General features: G+C 39.7%; 1 protein-coding gene across 1 annotated transcript in view; it reads right to left on the minus strand.

Annotated features, from left to right (window-relative positions):
* LOC123959643 (meiosis inhibitor protein 1) overlaps positions 1–26,365 on the minus strand; it is a 70,933-nt gene that overhangs the window by 24,376 nt on the left and 20,192 nt on the right. The window contains exons 11-23 of the mRNA XM_046033816.1: positions 25,394–25,493; positions 24,048–24,182; positions 22,725–22,839; positions 22,075–22,148; positions 18,764–18,911; positions 18,352–18,463; positions 11,213–11,273; positions 10,419–10,516; positions 6,921–7,101; positions 5,284–5,434; positions 4,303–4,488; positions 3,969–4,100; positions 3,509–3,698 (exon numbers count right to left, since the gene is read on the minus strand). Coding sequence (XP_045889772.1) covers positions 3,509–3,698; positions 3,969–4,100; positions 4,303–4,488; positions 5,284–5,434; positions 6,921–7,101; positions 10,419–10,516; positions 11,213–11,273; positions 18,352–18,463; positions 18,764–18,911; positions 22,075–22,148; positions 22,725–22,839; positions 24,048–24,182; positions 25,394–25,493 — 1,683 coding nt within the window. The remainder of the gene's footprint in view (positions 1–3,508; positions 3,699–3,968; positions 4,101–4,302; positions 4,489–5,283; positions 5,435–6,920; positions 7,102–10,418; positions 10,517–11,212; positions 11,274–18,351; positions 18,464–18,763; positions 18,912–22,074; positions 22,149–22,724; positions 22,840–24,047; positions 24,183–25,393; positions 25,494–26,365) is intronic.

Below are 26,365 nucleotides of genomic sequence, written 5' to 3' on the forward strand. Positions count from 1 at the left end.
CACTTGCAGGGCAGCCAAAAGAAATATCACCATCATATGCCACATTTACTACATCTAAACCGACGATGAAACTATTACATAGTAGTATTTCAGGATGTGTCTAGCGTTCTTTCTAGGTGGCCATTGTACTGTCTTTTAACTTAAGTATGAGTTTAAACCAACATGACCTTTCACGTGTTTGCTCAGTGAAATGTGTCTTAGAGAAAGACTTTGGACAGTTACATTTATACAATCTTTTTTATTTCATATTTGACAGAGAGACACAAACAAACCACACAGAACATTTTATAGTGACCAAGTTCAACTGTATATGTGCAGAAGTCTCTTAATGTGGCCATAATCAGCCTGCCTTTAATTCTGTCTATACAGTGCAGTGCTATTTGAACAGCTGTTAGACCCCATCAGAAAGAAAAAGCTGCCATGGAGAACAGCCCAACACACATAAATCGACAAAGGTATTTTTTTCAAATGGTCCAATATGTGAGAATAATTAAACTAAGTGCTTTCCATTATGTTGCAGAAACACATCGTGCCAAAATGGACCTATTAATCCACGCACATTACTTTGTAGAGGTTTTACTGCTGTGTAAAGCAATTGTTACTTTCATCATTATTTAAATTCCCAATATAATTTGTTGGCCTACTCAGATCAAGTTTGTGGAGCGGAGGATGAATTAATTTAAAAGTGGAGGCTTTTAACCAATTCATACCTATAATCTGAATATCAATGTAGCCTGACACATACAAACACACACTCAACACACATGAAATACCAATTTAAAGTTTGCTTTAAGAATTTTACTTACATTCTTTTGCTAATTTCCCATTATCACTTTTATTTTATTTATTGTCACCATTTTCCCACTGCCGGGAAGAGGATGGATGTGCTCAAGAAACACAGCAGCCACGCCAGACGTCCACACTCCAAAAGTAGCACTGAATACTTAATATTTAAATATATGTGAATTAGTGCTGGGCAACAATTTAAAAATTTAATTGCGATTTTCTGTGATTAATTGCATTTCTATGCTCAAAACTGAATGATGAATTCTAAAGTAGTGTATTGCGCACTACTAATTTAAATGTACTGCTGTACACACAAAATGTGCAATAACATGTGGTTTGCAAAGACTTTAAATAAATAAGGTGCTTTTTACCCTTTACATAGTAGCAATAAAATATTTCTTGTAAATCTCAACTTAAACATTAATGTAATCAAACCAAAGCTGTTTGCTACTGCCAGGGCATTACCTTTTATCTAGCTTGTTAAAACAAGTTACCATCAGAGTCCAGAGCCACGATCATAACAGGCACCTTCTGAGCAACAGGTTAACATATACATACCTGTTTTCTTGTTTTTTTTCTGAACAGGTATCAGCAGAATCATTTTTCTTTTATCAGGGAGCAGCATAAAACAGTCTCTGTTCAGTAGCAGATGTCCCTGTTAGTGACGTGAAGTGGTCGAACACAAGTCGTAGCAACAAGCAGGCACGTTGACCATGAAACTGTCGCGGTTGTGCTTGCCTCATGCACACGCCTGCTGCCAAAGTTGAATTGTTTTGAACTTTTTGTACGTGACGCGCAGCACAGATCACTGGAAGAGAGACTGATCCTCGCTGTTTGTGAGTTTTACTAATCAGCACGCGGTGTGTAGCTATCCACTTCGCAATGGCATTTGATCGCTTGTCTTGCTTTTGCTTATCTACTTCTCCCAAACGTTGCATCCAACATAGTCTGCCAAAGCCTTCCTTCACTGCTTGTTTGGGTGGGTGATTTGCAAGCTGATCAACATCCCATCCATCTGTTACCCATGGTTTGACTGAATGTGTTTTCAGAGCCAAAGAGCAACAGACTTTCAAAATAATAATAATAAAAATTAAAACTGCGTTAATGTGAGATAAAATAATTCTTGGAGTTAATTAATGCATGCGATAATAACGCGTCAACTTGCCCAGCTCTAATTTTAATATTTAAATCATTTTTCATTAAGTTTATACTGTATTTCACTGAGGCAAACAGCCATTTGTGGTCAGACTAAATGAAACATGAATGGAGTTGACAAGTTTCAGTAGAAAATTGGTATCTTAGTTATCAAAAAGTTTCAACAATGAACCTTATGTCTAGTCTCCACGGCAATCTTGTTAGTTGAGGAGTAAATTGTTTTCTTGCAATGTCTTGGTGTCATCCAATTTTGTGAGGTACACTACATGGTGGGAATTCTGTGGAGAAACATTTAAACAAAAAATAGCTTTTCTTAATCAAGAAGAACCTTTAGGTCAGTTTGAAGAGGTGGATATCTGGGACCAAAAAGCCCAGGTGTGGTTGCTGCAGCTGCTGGCTGTTTATATAGAGGAAATTTTATTAAGTAACTATTTTAAGTGTCTGCTGTGTAGTGAGAAGAAAGACCGTCATGGTGAATTTATTCTATTACATCTCACAGTGTAGGAGCCCACTAGGTATCTGTGAGTGCATGCACACGTGTGTGTGTTGGTATATATGTATACTATGTGTATGAGCTTGTACTGAGCAAGGAAGAGACAATTTAATCAAAAGCTTTCATTATTTTGTCCCATCATAAAAAGTAAAGTCAGGGGAGTAAAAGGCAATATTTGCCACAGTCTGTCAACTTTATTTAACTGTATCTGTGCTATAATGAGATACAAATGGACATCAAACCAAATCAGTTGGCATTGATCTTGATACATCATTGTGAATATTGACTGCTATAGAAAATCTTTGCAAAAATGGGTGATATTCTTTTATGTGAAGAACTGAATGGTGCATTCTGTAGCCCTAATAGTCAGAAAGTTATTAAGGTATTAGTGAGCATTCCTGTGTCTTCAGTGTTTAACTAAGCTGAGAGGTTTGAATTAACTGAGGACTGAGATAATATATTTGCGTAGAATAAGGAAAGTTAACTCCTTTAAGGGTGTAAAGTGTCAGCACAGAAGAGGCCAGGAAGCTTTCACAGACAACAGCGTGGTGGCCCATGAGAAAGTTACTTTGTAAAGTTCTTTCCCTATAGTCGTGTGATTTAAATGAGAAGACATACTAGGTCTGTGGGTGTGAGTCTGTGAGTCTTGTGTGATTATGCATTTATAAGTGTATGCATCGGTAATGTGCCATTTGATTTTAGACAATTGTGATTAGCTCCAACAAACAGGTGTGGTTCAGTCCACTTAAAACATGTTTTGTTACACATAATATATTCACAACTCCCTGATTGAGGCAATGAAAGAATCAATTACTGCTTCATCACTGCATGGTAGGTGCAAGAAGCCGCCATAAAGGCTTTATGCTGTGTGACAGAAGTATAAATTAGTTATCACCCCTCCATGAAGCTTTGCTGATAAAAACATTACCTGACTGATTTTTAAACAAATTCTTAAATTGTAACATTACAGTGTATCAATGTTTCCAATATCATCCATTACAGTATATCATGGATAACTGCATTGGACAGCACAGATTTTTGCCTCTTAATTGTTTTTGAGTTTTTGTCTCTTACCCTGTGCAGTGTGTCCCTCTCCAAGCCCATGGCCCATGTTCTCCACACTGAGCCTCTGTAATTCCTGTAGCAAGGCCGGCCTAAGACTGGTGCAAAAATCAGCCTCATACTCTCTTTGACCACGCAAAAGAACTTCTAGCACCCCAAGGGCTCGCCCTGCCAGGGGGGCCTCCCTGGTGCAAACCATGTCCTGTAGTCATACAGACAAGACAGTCAAACAGAAAGAAAGAAGCATGCTTTAAGACTTTTTGTATCAGCATTGTCCTAATGCAGTAAAGCCAACCAGCCACTCAATGCAGGTTTAAGACAAATATGCGTTTTCCACAAACTATGGGAGCCAAGTCTTAATACTGTTTCAGGCTTAACAAACAAAAAGTTCTACCAGCATTTAAAAGTATCTTCTCTTTATTGTGGGCAACTTCTTATATCCAAGCTCCTGTTTGGGGTCTCTGGTTCTCACCAGGAGGGTCAGTATGACAGCTGGGTACTTCTCTATCAGAGTAAGCAGCTCCATTGTTTCTGTGTCTGGCTCCTGATCATGCATCTCGTCTGCACGGCTTTCCCTTTCCTCTCCCTTCTCCTGTATGTCTGCCTGCACCCAGGAGTGAAACCCATACAACTTTTCATAAATTCTGATTTTTATTTGAGAGTTCAAAGGGAATTTAAAAAACAATCATCTTTTTCTAACAGTTACTATGATGGAGTGAAATTAATTTGTGAAATGTATTTGAGTGAAATCAAATCCATACAATTATTTATTTATGGATGTGAGTTTGAGATAAAGGTCCCCTTACCATGGTCTGCTCTGCATCTGCATGCTGTACTTGCTTGGTCAACCAAAGTTCCAAGACCAGGGGCCCAAATTTCTCTGCTAGCTCCGGATAGCGACAGATGAAGTGGAGGAGTGCAGGATGGTGAATGTAGAGGGAAGAGAAGCTTTGGCAGGAGGACAGTGCCTTGATGACGCAGTTAAAAGGAGCCTTGAGTACGATGGTAAAGAAAAAAAGGCAAAGTACTCTCTTTGAACATACACACACAAGAACGGTTTGCAGTTTAGAAAATTATTTTCTTCCCAACCCAAATGTGAGACTGCTTTTAAACCCCACTGAGGCAGAGCCCTCAGTCACAACAGGGAGTCTCCTGTAATATATATACAACATACTTTCAGAGAAGGTGCAGCACAAAGTTATGCCATGTAATGTACTTTGAGCTAGAAGTACTTTTTTTGAGAAAATATAATTTGTTGTGTGTAGCTTAGGAAAAAAGGCTGAGCTATAATTAATATTCTTTGCTGTTGAATCATCTACAGCAGAATATGGATTTTGCATCAAAAGATGAATATGAGCTGTCAAGCTTTGATTCTGAGGCCTCCACATTAACGGTTACACATTAAACTGGCTCCAGTACATTCTGTACTCTTTCTCTATGCACAGAGAAAAACACCTTAATGCTGCATTGCTGGTTGATAAACCTATCTCAATGAATATGATTTTTTTAACATTGTTAGCATTACTAAGTTGACTCACTTAAAAGAAAATAAAAAAAGAATATTTAAAACTGATGCAGATTTCTTGCATCAGCTGTCAAAGTATATTTTGGAAAGCACTAAAATAAACATTTAAAAATAGTAAAATAAAGCAAATCTACAAAAAGTCCATTTACTACAGAGTTTGAAGGTTTACTTAAAAGGATAAAAGCCAGTTTAAACTTTTTAAACTATATTTTGATACTGATGCTGTACATCTTCTGTACAACTTTTCTAAATAAATTTTTACCCCATCAAGGTTGGGGGTCTTATCCTGTGTCATTGCCAGCAGGTAGAGGGCAGAGCGGAGCACAAAGCGAGGCAAGGCACAGCTGCCCTGCTCCTGCACTGAATGCAACACCCACACCACACTGGAGAACACCGTCTGGTCTGGGAGAAGCCTGGATCACACACACACACACACACACACACACACACAAAAATGACAGTTTTAACTTTAAATATTACACATACTGTAGATGTGGCTGAACATCTACATTTGAACGTTTACACACAGACACACATACACCTGAATGTCAAACACACCTCAGCAGACACGTTCACTGTGAGGTTAAAGTGGACAAACACAATAACTCTGTGTGCAAAGTAGACAAAGTGCTCCAGGGACATGAAATACAATAAACACATACAAACACAGTCAGTTAGAATATATACCAACGCGTGGACACACACGTATTCACAGATCCTACCTCTGAGTACACACACTCATCCCTCCCACGCTATGTAAATCTCTGGCACAGCTCCCATTAATCTTGATGAGACCACACTTTCATCCCCTTCCCCGGGGGGTAATGCATAGCCAAGGTTCTACAGAAGGACATATTAAACTTTCCAAAGAAGCCAACGTATCTCTGTGGTCATAAAATATGTACTTAAGAACACCCTCGATGGGCCGCAGTAGTGCCGCTGGAGCAGGGAGAGAGCAACACGGACATGCAAACCAGCTGGTTTCTTGGTAGAGCTGGGTAATATACTGATATAACTCTGATACTCTGTGATATGACACTAGACATTGTCAGGGATTTTGGTTATTTCAATACTGTGAAAGCTCAAATGTTATTTTCTGTTCCCAAGGGCTACATTACAGCAAAGTGGTGGTTTGTGAAGAAATGTTCTCAAGTTATTAAACTTCAGCCGGGTAAAATAAACAATAAATGTCTCTGTTTTGTCACTATATCCAGTTTCTCAAGGTTACTTTATATGTAGACATCTCTAAAAGATTTTCAGGTTGTCAATATTTAGGAGATGTAATATTTGATTATGTGAATAACGTCAAGCCGTAATCATAAGTTTAAAAACACAAACAAAACTGGAGCACAGACTAGTGATGCAGCCAGCTGGGTGGAGTGCAGAGAGCTTTGGTGACATTTTCCTCTTCATACTGATTTCCTAAGCAAAGGTAAGTACAGTGCTACCAAGAGCTACTGAGCAGCCACCAATCCAGGAAATTACTGTCCTGCTCAAAGACTATTTTTACAGTGCAAATGGATGGTACTATGGCAGAACAAAGTCAGTGCTTCTGGATCAAATCTGCTCTCTCATCTGACAAAACAACTCTGCAGGAGTACCAGGCAAAAGTACTTGACAAGCAAAATCTGTTTTACTGATGCTGAAATATTCATTGGCTAATTCCATTTCCACAAAAATACCGGTTTAAAACATGGGACTTTTGTGGCAATCAATTTTAAATTGAACAAAGATTTCCCTTTTTAATTATCAAAACGTTTACCCGATATTGCTACATTATGAATACGAGTGATTTGTGCACATTTGAAGTGAGTAAAATAGGTAAAATAATGTTTTCTGGTGCTTGATACTATCCTGTGTAGTCCAGTGGCCGGTCCTACCAGTATTGGCCAGTATTACCTGTCTCCTTGCTGCAGGGCAAGGTGTAGCACTATCAGCAGGCAGTACTGAATGGCCCTTGGTCCTTTATATTCACACAGCTGGAGCCCCGGGGCCTCACACAGTAGAGAGGGCCAGTCCGACAGTCGGCAACACAGAGTGGGAAGGTTGTATTGCAGAAGATTCTCTGCCTCCTCAGCATCTAGGGGATGAACAAAGAAATAAAACAGAAACAGGAAGAAAAGGGGGTTTAATAATCAGTGCTACAACAGGAAAAAGTTATAGGGAGAAGTTGAGAGAGAGAGACGAGAAGAAAGAGGAAAGATATGGATGATGGAAAGAGATGATGGAATAAAGTACAACACAGAGGAAGAGGCTCTGACGCCTCATTTACAAATGAGCATTCCTCATCAATTTTGTGTTTACGTCTAAAGCCAAGCCAAAGCTGAGATGATGAAAAAATCATCTGGGGGCGAAAATGAGTGGGTTTACACTGATTTCACACTTTTCCAGTTATCTATGTTGTATCCAAAATCCAATATCCATCATTAACCAAGCTACAGATGTCACGAGTGCTTAAATGAATTCTTTCAAAAGTCATATTATGTAATATAGCAAAGTTAAAGATTATTTTCATAAATGAGTTCCCTAAAGAATAGAAAGACAAGATGAAAAGGAATTATAGGGAACAGTAAGAAGGAAAGTGAAACTGCAAGGGAGAGATAGATCACAACAAAAGACAGGAGTGCCAGTGTGATATAGTGCTAAAGAGGGCTTCCACCTTTTTAAGAACAGAAAGACTGGAACGGCGGGCAAAAGAAAATGATATATGTAAATAAACAATACTGCATAAAATGGTAACAGAGAAAAAAAGACAAAACAGAGACAAGCGGGGGGGGGGGGGGGGGGGAAGCACAGCAGGGAATTCAGATTTTTTTTATGAAACATCTAAAAGAGTCAGACTATCTGCACCGTGACGTTGCCTCCATCTCTGGTTTGTCTTTAGGGAACTGGTGAAAGAGAAAGAGAAAGAGAGAGAGAGAGAGAGAGATAGGGGTGAGAGAAGGGCAGATCGGGAGAGGGAGGAGCAAATGAGATGCAGCTTATAAAGAAATGAAAGAGAACAATGGTGAAATAGAAGGGGAAACAGAAAAGAGGAAGATTGAAACATGGCACGGAATAGAGAAAATTGTATGCAATGCAGGTGTGGAGGAAAAAGAGGTTACTTTAATCGCAGGGGGTGAGAAAGGAAGCAACACCATAGACGATATAAAAGGTATCGCAAGAAAGCAGCAGCAGAGCAAAGAAAAGAATGACAAATAAGTCACAGGGAGATGGCAGACGGGGATAGGGGTCACTGATGCATGACTACACAGAAGCTATAAAGCCACAGCAGGGTCTGCAGGGAGAGAGACTACCAATCAGCAGAGAGGAAAACAAAGTGAAGGTAATGGGAGTAATATAAGAGGAAAAGAAATATAAACAGGGTAAGGTGGCCAACTTGTTGAGGACTGCAGACCTATGGCAAGACAGAGAGCAGCTTGGTCTAGAGGGGCCACTGTGGAAAAGAGCAGGAAATAAAAGGTACTGTTTAGAAACCAGAGAAGAATGAGGAGAAAGGCAGCAGGCACCAAGGCAGCCGTCATCTCCAGGGAACTGAGGGGAGAGTCGAGAAGAATAGAAGGATGTCTCAAAAGGTCTCAAAGGGAGGACAGGGAGGGAGAGGAACACGGCAAAGGACATACAGATGAAGAAGATGAGAAGGGACACAAAAGATGGGAGGAAGATAACAAACAGACCTACAAAGCAGGCTGCAGTGACATGTCACCTCCTGCTCGGGTTTTGATCGATAGAAAATAATTGAGGACAGAGAAAAGAATTTTTTTTAGACAGCTATATATTTAAAGTTCAAATGATCTGCAATCTCAGAGCAATGCAAACAACAAAACACAGAGAAGGAGTATAGAGCAAGATGGTTAAGGAGAAACAGCAAAACTAAAAACTGATAAATTCTGATTTACAAAGTTTAATATAAAGACAAAAAATGAACTCTTTGAACAAGAAAAGCAGCTAACATAAAATGGAAAAGTAAAGTTCAAGACAAGACCAAAGAAACATGAGAGAAAGCAAGATGCTGAAAATGAAACTGCAACAGATAGGGGTGATGAAAGGGAGGGAAATGTAGACATGCAGAAAAAGGAACAAACAGAAGTCTAGCTCCTCGGAACTCATTATTCACAGCCACAGACACACATAAACAAATACACACACAGTCTGCATACCAACACGCACACCTACAACCTAGCTCGTACAAAATCTCATTATCTCAAAGAGATATTTTACTCAATTGTGGTGTCAAGTGTCACAGAACATCTCCTGGGAACAACTGCAGATTCCAATAAAATGTTCCTAACATTTCATTTTAAGTACCGTTAGTGAAATTGAACTGGATTTTAGCATCTGTTTTACTGTTCTTTATTTTTATTTACTTCAGTCTCACCATATTCAGAAGTAACGTCCCTTTAATAATAATAATAATAATAATAATAATAATAATGATAACGCATTACATTTATATTAGGGCTGAACGATTAATCGTTTTCAAATCGAAATTCCGATTTGAAAGAACATGATTAGCTAATCGTGTAGACAACGATTAAAATGTAGGTTAATTATGCAGCGCATCTGACCTGTTTTAAACAGCCATGCAGTTAAAATTCATTCAGTTGTCATCCTTGTGTGACAGATCTGCACTGAATCGTAATATGTCTGGCAGAAAAATCGCAATTAGATTTTTTCCCCCAAATCGTTCAGCCCTAATTTATGTCGCGCTTTATCATATAAACTCAAACCCTGAGTGATGCACTGCAGCCATTTGCACCAGAACGCTCACCACACATCAGCTTGAGGTGGAGAGGGAGGGAAACATTGATCCATTTACTCTGGGGGATGATTAGATGGCCAGATGGAGAAGGCCACGTTAGGGAATTTTGCCATGACACAGGGAAACCCCCTTCTCTTTGAGACGCACTAAGTGCCACGGGATCTTTAATGACCACAATGAGTCAGGAGCTCGGTTTAACGTCTCATACGTAGGACGAGATAGGTAACTAGAAGTGTTACCTGTGTTGTTACAGAGTGCAGTGACATTTAAGAGACTTAGCATTAGCTTTTTCCCACAGGAACACTGGCAAGGGTACAATTTAAGGCCATTTTCACACAATCTTCAGACCAAAATATTAAATATTTATAAAAAGTGTTCACAGGGATTAAGATTGGGACTTTTCAATGGACACTAACATTCATGATAAAACAAACCGAGTTATATTTAGGCTATGGAAAAGAAATGATTTGAACAACTGGCCTTCTTTACGTAAAACAAACAAATCTTTAACAGTATCAACAGTTCTGTTCAGCTCTTCAAAAGTCTCAGATGTTAACATGACAAGGAACAACAGCGTTTTACTGGTGCTGCATGTACACTGTGAGTGTTGCAAGTGTCTGTGCGTATTTGCATACCATTCTGGTAAGCTCCAGAAGCAGGTTCTGACTGGGAAAGCAGACACATGCTGAGTTTCTGTAGAAAACCACAGCATGATGCATTCAGATTTGGGTTCCTGAAAGAATTGGTAAGAGGGGGAAACACACACACACACACACACACACACACACACACACACACGAGAGAGTCAGAGAAAATAAACATGAGTACAAATGAAAAAAGACAGTTGAAAAAGAGACAGCAGAAATATAGAATGAATGAGGGACAGCACACCTCCTTTACAATACAAAGAATGAACTGTGAGACACACCACAGGTCTTGACTTCATCCATTTAAATACGAAACAGTCATTTCATTGCAGCTCAGAGTGGGGGGGGTTAAACCTACATTCAACCACTTTTATGACCACACTAACACACACGAAAGCACAAACAAACAAACTAACACACACTCACACACAGTAGGCTTTCAAACTGCAGATCCGTTGCTCTGAGACACACACTGCTGAGAAGACTGGCTTTTTGGAAAAAAAAGTAGAGAGAGTGGCTCAGAAATGACAGATGCCTCGTTCGTGTTATCTGTCTCATTGTTCAATGTGCTCCGACAGGGAATGATAATAAGAACTCAACTTTCTGAGCCAGAGCCACCATGGTTTAACACACACACACACACACACACACACACACACACACACACACACACACACACACACACACACACACACAGCTACACTTTGTAGACAGCAGAGCTTTGGTAATTGCTGTGTGCATGTGTGTGTGTCTTCAGATTATCCTGTTACACTGTACAGTACCTGTTTCCTGCACAGAGGAGCCCTTTGTGTTCCAGAGCCAGCCTGTAGAAACCAGAGGATGCTGGAGGGAAGAGGAGGTGAAGAGCAGAATAAAGGAAGGATGAGACAGTAAAAAATGGGGAAAGGAGAGGGATGGTAATAAAAACACTGTTTATACAACACCTCTCCAAACAAAAGTCACACAATACATCACAGGCAGAAAAGAAACAAAACATGATAATTAAAGTCCATACATATTGTAAATCAAATAGCAGAAAACTAAGAAAAGGAAACAAATCTTCAAGGCTATCGTTTTAAGTACAAAAAAGAGCATGTCTAACATGCTGATGAAAAGGGGCATTTAAGATCAGTGTTGACAATTACATATAATGGTTTAGAAGTACTATTAAAAGGAGGAGAAAGAATAAGATGGAAAGGTAGAGAGGCATTTCACAATGCATAGTGGGAGAGAGCGATACGTGTGTCGTCGTTATGAAAGAAACCAGCCACATGATTTAGTCTCAGTCCATGATCCCCAAACCTTCATACAGTATCTCTCTCATTAGTTTTCAAGCCCCATTATTTGGCTACATTGGAGGTAATGGGACAGCAGTAACTATATTGTAACACAGTACTTAATGTCTTGGCTGTTTCAGTGCTGCAGTGAGTGAGAGAGAGCACCACTCACTAATTAGAGGGAAGTATTCATTTCATAAAGCTACTAACACATACTCTTGAGGATGTATGCCAAGGTACTGTTCAGCCATATCTGCAAAAAAAAAGTGTTCTCTACTTTGTTAACCGCTTGCAGCATAAACATAAAGCTTAAGTTTCTTTTTAATACCACCACGCTGGCTGTGGCTAGATGCCCAAGGCAACAACTTTCCTGTCAATAATTAAGGCTCATCATGTGGACTGCCAGCTTTGGACAGATTGCTTAGTTTTCCCCCTACAGGGATGTGAAATTTCATCAAACCAACATATAGGCATGTACCCCTATCTTTGACAAGAGCAGAGTCAACTGTTAGCAATGATGTTTCTGGCATCATCTGTTAAGTGAAGAAATAACATTAAGTTTATCTCTCATAGTCTAATTAGATGGGAACTCAGCTTTGTAGTAGTGTTTCTGTTTATTGAATTTATTTAGACATTTAAGGCTTTAAACAAAATTTACTGTAATCAAGGTACGGTTGTAGGCAACTGGCAAACCAGAACTAAAACAGCAGCCTTGTTTAGAAATATGTTTAGTTAGGATGGTAATTTTTTGTATTCCCATGTGGGCTAAACACACAGTTTCATAGAGGTATGGGCTTGAGCTAAATCCTGCCAGCAGCACCAGCAGCAGGGGATTGAATATATAACATACACAAACAGCGGTAACAAGACTTAAAAGGTAATTTAAAAACATGAGGTGGGTGGGCTCTCCCTGTTCAAGCCATCTCAGTTACTGATTTCACAAATCGCATCACAGTTAAACGGTATCTTAAATATTCAGTTCATCACTGACATCCATCAGACAAACATGTACGTTCAGCTGACAGAACTCCTCAGAGGAACACTTGGTCAAAATAAAAAAAGGAAATCTGTCCAAGTCTCCTTTCATTAAGCGGCTTAATTACCAAATTCTAATTCTGAGACAAATATATATTTTATGAAAGCAGAAGGAAATTTGTTATATTACTCAACTGGACTGTATAAAAACAAAAACATCTCATGAAACAGTTTACCTACTTAATTAAAAAACTATAAGTAAGAAAGTTAATCAAGTAGGTTTTAGTGAATATACAGTGTGCTTAACATACTTTATATCAATGTAACTTATCAGTATTTTATTCCAGTGTTTGTCCTGCACAGATAATTACAAGGTGGCTGCCTCTGTCAAATTTCATCCCACCAACAATGCTCTGCAATACGGATGTTTTCAGGTAAACACAATTTTCTAGTAAGTGTTGCACTTTGTGGATTTCTGCCTTTTGTAACTGCGGTTGCAGCATTACGCTGATATGGTGATGCTGTATCATCTGCACAGCGCACCGAAAAAGACGCTACCCAAACTTCCAGAGAGAAAGGGGTGGAATTTGGCTCACCTGCCAAGGTGGTAAATAGTCAAGCGTATTTTTTACGGGCCAAAACAATGAATTCCCTTTTGTTCCACAAATACATTTGTTTCCGTTTAATTGAGATGAGATATTATGTCAAATACAAAGTTAAAGTAGAGGCCAGAGTGAAATTTGAAGCAAAATAAAATTATTGCTATAGAAGGGTTTCTTGTCTATAAACACTACTGGATGCGCGCGCAGCCAGGGGGCAAAAACGCTTTGTTTGCTGGTCAGAAGACTGTAGTCAACCACCGCAATCAACGTAGATTATGCATTTATTGTCAATTCTTGGTGACTTAATAATATCTGTTTGTGCTTCATTTTGAATATTAATATAACATGCACAACCGCACAGCTGCTTGCCAAAAGGCTAATGGAAGAACGAGGGAGAGAGGCATTCTTTCCAGAGCTGTACTGTAGTATAGTGAGTACTGCCATTAAGCCTAGCTGTTTCACACTCAGAGATGCAAAGAACATTGTCTTCTGTTGTAAACTTTGTGTGACCAGCAAAAAGTTAACAACTGTGAACAATTTTGTATTGAAGCATTTGCTAAAGCAGCACAGCAACATGAAACTTAGCCTGTAGAAAGAAACTCCGGCAGCTCCTGCCCGTGATGCATCTGCTTGGCAGGACAAAGTGGCGTTAATCAACGTTTTGTATTTTTTAAAAGCACAGAATACTTCTCTTATAAATGCATGTGCAAAACAGTAACGTTAGTTCTGAAGTCGAGACGCTTGCTGGATTTTATCTCACACAGTGGTTGTTAAAAAACGTAATGCTTCACAAAAATCATACTCATTGCTGCTGTTATGAATATTACGATTAGTTAAAATGTCGAGATGACCTGGTTTAAAAAAAAAAATTAAAATTAAATAGCCTATACGATATGTGAAAGTAATAGTAACGTAACAAGTAATGTGACTATTTACTATTAATACCCAGTAGTAAGTAAAGTAATATTGTTACTTTTTAAATGAGTAATAAGTAACTCATTACAATTTCTGAGTAATTTGCCCAACACTGCTGCTAGATATGCCGCAAAATCTGTTTTCCCCCCCGCGCTTTTCTCAGGCGATTTCGGAGATGGCTCATAGCCGAGGAGGTTTATGAGTTACTATCACACAGTCCACATCAGAACGCCTGCAGCAAGGGTAGGTAGTAAATTACAAGTAATGCAAATTTTCTAAATAAATAAATAAATAAATACATAATATAAAATAGCCTAAGTCACTGGCACCTTTTCACGTTCCTTTTTAAAACTGTAGCCTACTTTTACTCTTTACTCCAATATTTTCTTAGGGCCAGTAATCTACTTTTAATTTTGCTACATTTTCCATTCATAACTTCATAACTTAACCACTTGATCTACTAATACAACTGACATCCATTCATCTACAAGCCGGCAAGTGAAATACTTTCACTTTCCATTAACGGCGTAATGAAAACGTATTCAGTCTCTGCAGAGCAATTGTAGACTACACACTGTAACATCTGAGTCTGATGATCACAGGATTGATTCTGATATATTAACAGTATCCTGTTGTGGAAAAGAGCATCACTTTCTTTTGATGGACATTAGCCTGTTTCTTTCACATTGGTGAGTCCATAAACAGAATGTTGCCAGTGAAACTAATCTTGGCTTAGCAGCTACCAGCTGTTATTTATTCAGGAAACAATCGTTTGAGATACACAGAGAGAGAGATAGAAAATATGTGCTCCCGCTTTTCTGCCACAATAATTCCTTTCCTTGTAAAGATTTTGTTCATAGAAGCTTAGGATTAATCAGATTGTTTTGACTGCCTTTGCTATTGCAAAGCAAGTGGTTTGGTTGGCTACATGTCCATAATAAAAGATACAGGCAACAATAGTAGGCTAGGCAGCAAGCCTGATATTTTAAAGTGATCTTATCAATACCTTCATGGAGATTTAAAAAGGAAAATAATTGTATTAAACAGAAATAGCTAAATTACAGATACTCAACAAGCAAAGCAAACTGCATTCTAGAAATAACCATGTTGCACAGCAGCTGCTTCTAACCTGATGCACAGCAGGTGAAATATATTATTAAATATATTATACTTTTAGTTGTTTGTCATTTTTTTCTTTTACTTGATAAAGTTTTTATGGGAGTAATTGTACATTTTCTTGAGTAAAGATTTTGAATACCCTACCCACCACTGGCCAGCAGCGCCAGTACCAGCGCTGGCATGGTGAACATGAGATGGACAGCCGAGATGAGGGTAATTGCACAACAGAGTCAAAGCCAGCACAGTCCAAAGCACCAGTTTATGGTAAGATTGATGATGATATGTCTTATTTATTTATTGTATTCAAGGGGCTGACCAGGGACAAACTCCTGGGCTATATGTTTGCCCCTGGCCATCCTTCACCTTAAAAACTTGCGTCCTGGGGTGTGTACGTGTCTCTGCTACGTGTCCATAAACAATTTAAAAGTAGTCAAAATTGTCACACAGAGATGAGCATCCTACAGCATTTTAAGAGGAAGAAGAGAGAGGTCACAGGAGCAGGAGGAGGATGAGCTTGTAAGTTGTATGGATAGCTGCGACACATACTGTAGTATATTCTAAAATATTGTTAGGCCAATGGCATGTCAGAGTTTGCATTGAAGACAGTTCTGTGTTCACAAACATTTGTTGCAGGGAGAGTCAGGGCCAAGTGAGATACAGGTAATATCACAGACAGCTCACAAGTGTAACATTAGGATAACTAAATACATTTGTACTGTGTCTCTGTGCACCCGAGTCTGAATTTGAAAGCATACGTTTGCTGGATTACGCTGCAAACTTTTGTTTAGTATGAACAAGTGAATGCAACATAATAATGAATATTCTTTCCGCATGAAAGCGGCTGCACTCTCCCCGCCCGACTCTTGTCCACTAATGCCCACCCCTTACAGATCTACACCAATCAAACACAAGTAACATGAAAAGAACATAAACAACAACCAATGAACGCCCCTAATCCGTGTGTACTCGATTTTAGATACCTTGGTACATCGGGGACCAATTTAAGTGCGACACACAACCAAAAAGAACCCCGGTCTGCTGCTAATGACTGTCAAATAGATGTTATATGGACATATTATATAATATAATATATTTACCCACCACATTGGCGGGTAGCATTCCAACATTTGGCCGCCAAACAGAAAATCCACCCGGCCATCTGACTGGCTGGTCAGCAGCACGGGGGCAACTGCGCAATCAAAATGAACATTTGCGACAGTGTTTCAGCTGGTAACGTCTTTGCCACACAGCAAAAAATAATCACTAAAGAAAACAAAACTGCTTTCTGACGTTCAATGCTTTAATACTACTCAATACCTCAAAAACGATGGAAATAGCTGTAGAACTCAGGAGGAGTACACACATCCAAGTCCCGGTTAATATCTCTGAGCAACCCATAACCCTGTCACTACAACTACTACTACCTACATCAGCACTGAAATGGAATATTAACTCCAACCACATCATCAAAAAGGCCCGGCACAGACTGTACTTCCTCAGCCAACTGAAGAAGTATCATGTCAAAAAAAATGTGTGGGTCCACTTTAGGGCTGAACGATTTGGGGAAAAAAATCCAATTGCGATTTTCCTGCCAGATATTGCGATTTACGATTCAATTTGCAATATTTGTTTTATTGAAGTTTTGCTAAAGTTCAATATTCACTGCCAGTCTATTTTTGACGGAAGATCCCGATCGTACATCAACAATAAACACAGTTAAAACAGACAAAAAAAGAAACAATTTAACTATGTAGCCTACTTAACCATGGTAGAAGCACAAAAATCAAGGACAACTGAACAAATAAGCAAGATCCGATACGTAAAATGCTCTTATTCTGAAATGCTCCATGTGGATATGTAACGTTGGCCTGCAGAGAGCGGAACGGAACGGGCTCACAGAGAGATGTTATCCGTAGTAGAAGCACACAAAATGAAAAATTAACAACATGTGCACGCTCCCTTGTTTTCGTCCAGTTCCGTTTATTGTTGTAAAATGTACACAGCCCATGCCCGCTCTGATTGGTGAGTAGGATTGTAACAGGAGGCCCATGGAGCTTGTGACTGGCGAGCAGATCTGACGACATCGGAATTCATTTTAACTTCATGACTGTTTAAAACGGGTCAGATGCGCTGTGTAATTAACCTACATTTTAATCGTTGTTTACACGATTAGCTAATCTTGTTCTTTCAAAATGCAATTTTGATTTGAAAACGATTAATTCTCTCTCTCTCTCTCTCTCTCTCTCTCTCTCTCTCTCTCTCTCTCTCTCTCTCTCTCTCTCTCTCTCTCTCTCTCTCTCTCTCTCTCTCTCTCTGAGAGGCGCTGAGCAGTTTTGGAGGAGTGAGGTCAGCACAGAAAAAGCTAGGCGCACAAGAGGTGATAACGTTAACATTAAATACTGTACTGTAATTATTCAGGGAAGTGTTAACGGGGTGGCCACAGTGATTAAAGAGGGATGATTAATTGTTCAAACTAAGCAATGGCTAAGCTGAGGATGATTAAAATATGAGAATAGAAGATGATAGGATCAAAGGAGAAAAAGGAGAAGGTGTGAGGCCCAAGTAACAGGTATGTACAATGCTGTGAAAAGTACTTATGCAGAGTCGTTAAAAGCACATACATGAAACTAATTACAACATGAATAGTAAATTTCAAGAACAAGATAGTACAAGTATGATTACGTAAAATGTAATTTGTGAGGAAGGGGTATAAAAGCTGGGTCGTAGCAAGTGCAGTTTGGTTCTGCATTTTTGGACCTGTTTGGTGCGATCTCACATGCCACCAGTTGAAGAATGAAGACCATCTATCTATCTATCTCTCTCTCCTAGAATTCACATCTACACTGCAAATGCCCCCTTGTGAACTATAAATGTTGACAAATTGATTTGATTTTAAACAATTAGCTGTTTGTTAAGTGTAAAATTAACACTCTTATTAGGGACCCTCCAGTTTATGCAGAACCAGTAATAACAATCAAATCATGGGACACTTGCTGCTGTTGATATGAGGTTATACAGTGTCACCCAACTCACCAAGCTTATTTGCAAAGACAGGCATATGAGATGGAAGCAGGGTGAACTGGGAGGATAGGATGGTGTAGAAGTGCTGCAGTATCTGAGCGTTGGGTGCACGCTCACACATCCTCTACCCAGACACACACACACACACAGACAATTACACACACACAAAAGGAAATCACAGATAAATGACCAAAAAACAAACTGGTGACAATTTTGTCTTGTCTGATTGATTATTTGGCTGAAATTAACCAACTTAAACTCAGAAGTAACGGAGTAGCACTCCGGCACAAATTAAGCACTGGACGTGACAAGTTGCTGGATCACTTTCTCACATGTGTGTGACTGAAAGATGAAGTTCAAGATTGGAAGATAATAAATCAGATGTGTCCATCTGTGCGTATGTGTTGTTGTTTCCAGCGCTCACAATCACGGTGGGTATCCAGACGGCGTCACAGCAGCGCAGCAGACATTGACACAAAGATTCCAGTGAGTCTGGAACATCGCTGTGTTTAGATGGAGCTGTGAACGTGTTCTCCTTCAGAACAGGCTCTAACGCACACTTCTCAGCCAACCTTGAACAAACACAGAAATAAATCAATGCAACCCACTCACATACATACAAAATGACATAAAGAACAGACACAAGAAATACAGGTACACATGTATAGAAAGGATTTCACTAAATACCCTCATCTACATGTAGTTGAAAAATGTGAAAAATGGAGGTGGGCTGGAAATATTAATTTCAGTGACTCCACTAATATTCACAATTATTCAACTATATTAACATTTGATGTATCACAAACTAACATTCGATCCAATACAAACCTTGAATCAAGACTTTCAGAAACAAGTTATAAGGAAACAAAGCTTTTAGGTTTAACGTACAGCTTGTCATCATCAAACAATGAAAAAACAAGACTGAACACTTCGTCTGCACATCAGTGCGTCAGTTTATTCTAGGACTGAAACGATTCATCGATTAAATCCATTAAGAATTTGCTTCGTTTAATCCATATAGCCTATTAAGCACACTGTTTTTCACATCTCGGTTGCACTGTCACATCGTGCTTATGCGAGGGACAAAGAAGAAAGTGTCCAAAATATGGGATTATTTCAAGCTAAAGAAAACAACAACAATTCTATAATGTTACCATCCGTCCACCGTAAAACGAAACTTATGTTGCCTTGGCAACAGCACGGCAGCACCTGATCAGAAAGCACCCGGTGTTCTGCCAGCAGACCACAGACAAGCTAACAGTAACAGAAACTTTAGCATTTAACTGAAGTCATGACGAGTGAGTTGAAGGCTAGCCAAAGTAATCCGCAGTCCTCAGCTGAAAATGTGCATATGCGTTTGTTGTTCTCCTTTTTGGGCCGGGAGTTGTAACCTCACAATCATGAGTTAACTGGGTGTCGGGGAGCTGCAAATTTTAACTCACCTCCAGCTCTCTCTGTAACTCAAACAATCCCTGCTACCTGCGTGTGCTAATCCATCCTTCCACCCAGATTCTTTGTCTTTATAAATGCTATCTTTGTAATAACAAACAACAGCTGTTTCGTGTGCAGGACCGCTCATTTCCCGTTTCACATTTCACACGTGTTTTCTTGACAAAAACGTGGTTTGGAGACCAGAGTTGGGTGACACAGCCGCTGTCAGCTCCTGTAGTGTGTGACCCCCTGTCACTGATCAGTCATGTAGTGTGAACGCCACAACGACTTCAAGACTCCCGTCTGAACAAGCCTTTAGTACAGTGGTTCTCAACCTTTTTTGGGCCAGCGCCCCCCTATCCATTATCCAGGTCCCTTACCACCCCCCCATCAAAAAAGATGTTTGCTATTTGCCCTGAATATTGTTGATTTTTTTATTGTTACAATTGTTATTAAAAACATGGAAAAGGTAATAAAAAAGCCACGTGAAAAGTAATTATATTTAACTAATAAGTGAATGTTCCTCCCAGAAACTGTGTGTGAAGCCTGTTTTCTTGGATGGGGCACTTAATAAGTGGGGGGTATGGGGGTCCTCCCCCAGAAGATTTTGAGCATTAAACACTTAATTTCCTGCATTCTGGTGAAAATTTGGTGGAAATGTCTAAAAATTCTGGTGGCAGGTGACAATTCAAAATATATAATTATAATAGAATATAATCTAGTGAGGCTCTCAGGCATTCTTATTGCTTTTAAATATTTTTTTCCTGTAGATCAACTTATTTAATATCATCCCTGCTGAGTCAACACACATGATTAAGTCCTACCTCCTCTTTTGTGGGGAAGTAGCCTATTTAAATGTGTTTGTGGCCACTTTTCATCTCAGTGATAAATTAATCAGTTTTAATTCAGTTACTGATTGGACTTCATTCGCTCATCTGTTAATAACTTATTATATCATAACTCCCACAGAATGACAGTGTAACCGTGGTGCAGCTGTACAGCATGCTAGCCTCGAAAACCCAGCTGTATAGCTCTCCTTATTAGCTAGGCTCCTTACATGCTTGCTAATAACTTTTAATAGCTGGGTCTCCGACATTGACAGCGTTGTGCAGCTGTGTTCACGAGGGAGAGAGAGCGATTGAACGAGGGACGGGTGAAAGAGAGAGGGAATAGCCCTAGTAAAAAAAATTTTAAATCAATATGTGGCGGTCAGCACTGATATTGTGGTAGGCTGCCACAAATAAATGAATGTATGGGAAACACTGTAACTTATCTGCTCATGTTCAAAACTTTCTGCACATTCAGAATCTCTCCCGCTATCTTTGTAGCCTACTCTGACATGTAAATAAAAAAAGACGTAATAGGAGACTAACGTCATTAGCCTATTTAAATAGAATTCATAACATTTTACTACATGCCCTATATGCATTATGTTACTGATTCGCTAGAAGTATCCCCTTGAACATCTGACAGACACAGAACTGAATGAGACGAGGAGGTGCTCATGTCGGGGGAAACGCAACTAACCAACAACACCTGTGATCAGGCAGAAATCTCACAAATAATTCCACACACATTAACTTCAGCACCTCTGATAAAGTGCCGCTTACAATCCCCAACAGAGCAAGTCAGGGCTTCATTTTTTAACGTTACATTTTTATAGCCTACTGAAACTACTGTATATGTCTGCTTTGCCACAAACTGTTTGCAACTCAGTGCGAAGTCGGTCCACTTTACTCGCTGGTGTCGCAGCGAAGTTGCTTTCAGGGAACTTCCCGTTCCCGTGAAGGCAGCACGTTCATGTTCAGGCAGCTGCACCACAAGTAGCTGACGGAGGAAAAAAATGCACATTCTCGTACTGTTGTGAATCTTAAGTGTAAACTCAACTTAGAATTTCCAACCAACAAACGCCCCCCAAAAGCAGCTCAGTGCCCCCTGGGGGGCGGTACCGCCCCCGTTGAGAAACACTACTTTATTATAACTTGTATAGCACTCGGGTGATGTTTGTGTTTGTAAAGCAGCTGTCTGGTTGTTGGTCTGATTTTTGCTGTGTGACACACTACGAATTTCCGAAAGTACCAATAAATATCTATCACCTATAAACGTGCATTCCCGTTACCGGGGGATGGAGCCGCCGCCGAGTAAAAGTACTTCTTAAACGTCACATGGATGAATCGTTGAAATAATCTATAGAAGCTTTGAATACTAAAATCATCGTTAGCTGCAGCCCTAGTTTATTCACTTGTGAACTGTCCTGGTGATCCCATTTAACTCCTTGAACATGTGACTTGACAATGTGCTGACCTGCAGGCAGCCTGAAAACAGACCAGGGCCTGGAGCAGAAATTCTTCAGACCTGGAAGACCTCTTCAGACTCCCCTGGAGGACAACAGAGAGAGATGGGGAAAAAAACTAAAGAAACAGGATGAGAGAAAAGAAAAGTGGAGCAAGAGACACGTAAATCTGATCCCATAATATCACAATACAATTAAAATGATCATTTTATCAAAGCAAATCATCCAAACAGATTTCCTCAAGGGAATCATTAAGGATTTATATGAAACAATGAAACGTCCTCATTAAGACAGGCACTGAGAAAACCCTGACGTCCTCCTGTGTTTCTTCAGTGAAATTTCATAAAGATGAATTTTAATCTTGTATCTGTAGACGGCTATGAGGAAAAGAAAAAGACATTCATTCCTTCAGGAAGAATGAATTCCCTTTGATTGAACATGTCAATCACATACTGTACTGTGTGACATGTTGCTAGATAGCATCAAAGGCAGATATGTCAGTGTCATCAGCACTACACAAAAAAAAAAATAACTCTCTGGAGAAGAGGAAGTCTCAGACAAACAACACAGACAGTTCTTCTTCACCACCAGTTCTTGAATTTTTCATTATCTTATAACTACTTTATATCTGAGGATAAAACATAAAGCAAAACTAACTCACAGAGCTTCGATGATGAGCAGTAGAGGGTAGGGGCAGCTCAGAAATTCTGTTAGTGATGGCCTCTATCAATCCCCCTATCTCCCTGTACTGGACTGGTCTGGACTGGTGGTTTAATCTGGAGAATTCAGAGAGTGGCAGCAGTTTAAACAAAGAAAACACCTGATATTAAATCAAACAATACTGTATGACTGTTTTAAATAGGTTGGGAGGGAGGGAGCATGGTGAAGCGAAGAGACAGGCTGTAGCAAAAAGGGACATAATGTGCCTGGTATGGGTTTGCTGGAGGGTATAAAGTTGTCCTTAAAAAAGCACGTACATCAATTTATCTAAGAGTAAGTCTATTCATCTGAGTGAGTGTGTGTGTGTGTGTGTGTGTGTGTGTGTGTGTTTTCTATTTACCTGTGACATTGTGCAAATATATGTTCATACACATGTGGGTTGTCTATTGCTGTGTCCCAATTTGGATACTTCCGTTAGTATGCTTACATGTAGTGTACACGTGTTCATGATGACCTTGAGTGGTGGGTGAATTTCGACAGGGCAATGTGGTCTCAAATCAAACACAGCCATTATGCACTTACTGAAATGACGATCACAACATTTGACCGCTTCTTCTTCGTCTTTTTAATGGTGAACTGTAACCGAGTGGATCATTATCTGCTACATTTGACCAAGATCTTCAACCACCAAAATATCTGCTGTCTCACTAGTTTTGCTCACTTGACTTCAATTACATTTTTTTTTTAAATGAAGCTGCTTTTACTTTTACTTGCTTGTGTGTGCAATCGCAAACCAGTTTTTCCTCTGCCGCCATATTAACAAGTCTGAAAATAGGTTGGTGGTCCCTCCCCTTTCGCTAAAGAGCCAAGATGGCGACCTTTAAGAGTGTGAAGTGTTCAGCGTTCCACACTAAACTTTTTGACCATTATGTATACTCCAGGTACTAGTTAGGGCTGCACGATTTGGAGAAAAAGTCATATTGCGATTATTGTGGACAACATTGTGATTGCAATTAGATTAATCGTGCAGCCCTAGTACTAGTTAATGCACTGTGAATGCATTGATGCACACAAAATAACAAGTGCAAGTATGGAAAAGCGCAAATTGAGATATATATGATATATGTGTGTTCAATCACTGATGAGTGTAAATGAGGCATGTACCTGTTTGCAAGTTCAGCTTTGATAATTTATACATTCCTTCATAACTAACATGTCTGGAAGGACTCTAATGAGAAATAACTTCCATAGATTTCAATAACAAACAATCCTCAGGACATATGTGACTCCTTTATGTATCTGCAGCATGTGTGTTTGTGTATACCTGAACAGGACAGAGGCAGTGGTGGCAGCCTGTGTGGCCACCAGCAGGCAAGAAGAGGAGACTCCAGCCAACACAGCCTCTGAAACTGCCACAAACTCTGGAGCACTGGGGAACAGACGCACGCTTGGGGGTTGCCTGTACACACACACATACACAGCACCACCCCCACATCCCCCCAAAATTACAGTGCATTGTTTTGCAGATAAATAAATGTACCGTTGTTAAATTGTAGCCTAGCAACAGAACAGATCCCAGACTACACAGAGAAACATGATATGATACATTCTGCTGAAACCACTGTTGTCAGCAAATAATTAAATACCAAAACAGTTAAAAATGGCACATTACTTTGGGTCAGAGAGAATTATGCCTTTTAGAAATCTATGCCGATATGGAATTTTGACATGGACATAAATAAAGGCCCGTCAAAAACCAGACAGTATGTTCTTTTGCCTCATCCCTCTATCATTCTTTGGCCAACACCAGCAGTGACTGTTTGCTGAATCATAATGCGATCCCTCTGTCTCACTCACCAACACACACATACATTATTTTCTCTTTCTCTTTCAGGGCAGGGACACATAACAAACAAATAGTGCTGATCTAATGGCATGACGAGGATCACCAGAGTATGTCTCTGGTAAAAGACACAGCACCATAACAGCTGTGTACTGGCTCCCTGTTGCCCCAACAGCAGTCACATAGAACATCCTAAATAACACACGTGTGCATGGTGTTTAACTATTAATGCCAACATGCACGGAAACATACACAAACACAAAATTCACTTAGTCACACACATGCACTGTAAACAAACATGTTAATAGTCAAACTGGGCAAGACTCATCTTCATTTCTCTTGCTCACACACACACACACTCTTTAGCGTGTTCAGCACTTTAACAGCTCTGGTCTAGCTACTTTTTTACTGTTCCAATCAGCGTAAAGGACAAATTTCCCTCACCATTTGAAATCTCTTATCCCCTGTATCATTGCCATGTGACGGGTGGAACATTCAATTAAAATTATGTCAACCTTGCAGAAATATGACAGTGTTTTCCTAGCTCGTAATATATTTTCATCTGCGAGCCAGCAGTTAATTCAAATATAATTAAACTTCCCAGTGCACCATATTTAACATGTCTAACAGAAGGTCGCTTCTCCGTGTCAGTGTAACTTAAGTTGTACATGCTGTTCAGTTTGTGTACAAACATACAGTGGTGTAATAATCATTATAACTGTGTGTGTTGTTTTGGTGATATTAACATGCATAGAATAATGTTACACACACATTCACTTCAGTAGAATAATGTTGGCATTAGAACAAACCTTACAGAGCAGTCTCACCTTTCCAGTATCTCAGTAAGGAGCAGCAGACCTTGTTTCGGCACTTCCAGGTTGGTCAGCCGCAGAGACTCTTTCAGACTGCGCACCAGGGACTCAATACCTAACAAATACAAACACTGATTGTGTCAAAGAAATATTTCTGTACAGAAATACTTGCTAAGTGCCAAAGTTATGAGAGTGCTTTGGCTGGTGTCTACACTGAAGGCTACAGCGACTTCCTGCATTAAAATGCGTGACATGCTCCAAAAAGTAACGCATGCACACACACACACACCCACAATCATGCATGTGGTACATCTTTCTAATTTACTGTTACACAGGATCTGCTGTAATGATCTCATGTTCTGTTAGGAATGTGATTTTTGTGTTCATATTTCCTGTTTAAGTCCATTTTTGGTTCTGTGTTTCTCTGTGTAGTCTTGTTTAGTTAGTTCTTAGCCCTGTGATTATTATTATTCATCTGCGTCCTTAAGTTACTTAATATCTGTCTTGTCTCGTATCTTAGTTCCTAGTTCAGTGTCTTAGTTCTTAGTCCTGTACATTAGTTCTTTTTTTTAAGTGTTTACTCCTGGTCTGTGTTCTTCTGTTGGTGGTTATTTTGCCCCATGTCTGCCTGTCAAGCATCTGTCTGTTTCCCCTGCTGTCTCACTGCCTGTCTTTCTGCTGTGCCTAATTAGTCCTGATCCCCTTCACCTGTGTTGCTCTCGCCCTGCTCGTTAGTCCCTGGTGTGTATATATGTTTGGTGTTTCTCTTCAGTCTTGGTCTGGTCACTATAGTGTGTAGATGCTCTGTCCCATGTTGCTGTGTGTTGTCCTGCCAGCCTGCCTTATTAGTTGTGTTTCCCTAGATTTGGATTTCTGTTGGAATCAAACCTTTTTTGAACTGTACGTCCTCTGCTCTGCGTCCGGGTCCCACCTGCTCAACCACCACAACACCCTGCCATGTTCAACATGGACTATAACAAGAACTTA

This window comes from Micropterus dolomieu, linkage group LG02, assembly GCF_021292245.1.
Source record: "Micropterus dolomieu isolate WLL.071019.BEF.003 ecotype Adirondacks linkage group LG02, ASM2129224v1, whole genome shotgun sequence".
NCBI classification, from domain to species: Eukaryota; Metazoa; Chordata; class Actinopteri; order Centrarchiformes; family Centrarchidae; genus Micropterus; species Micropterus dolomieu.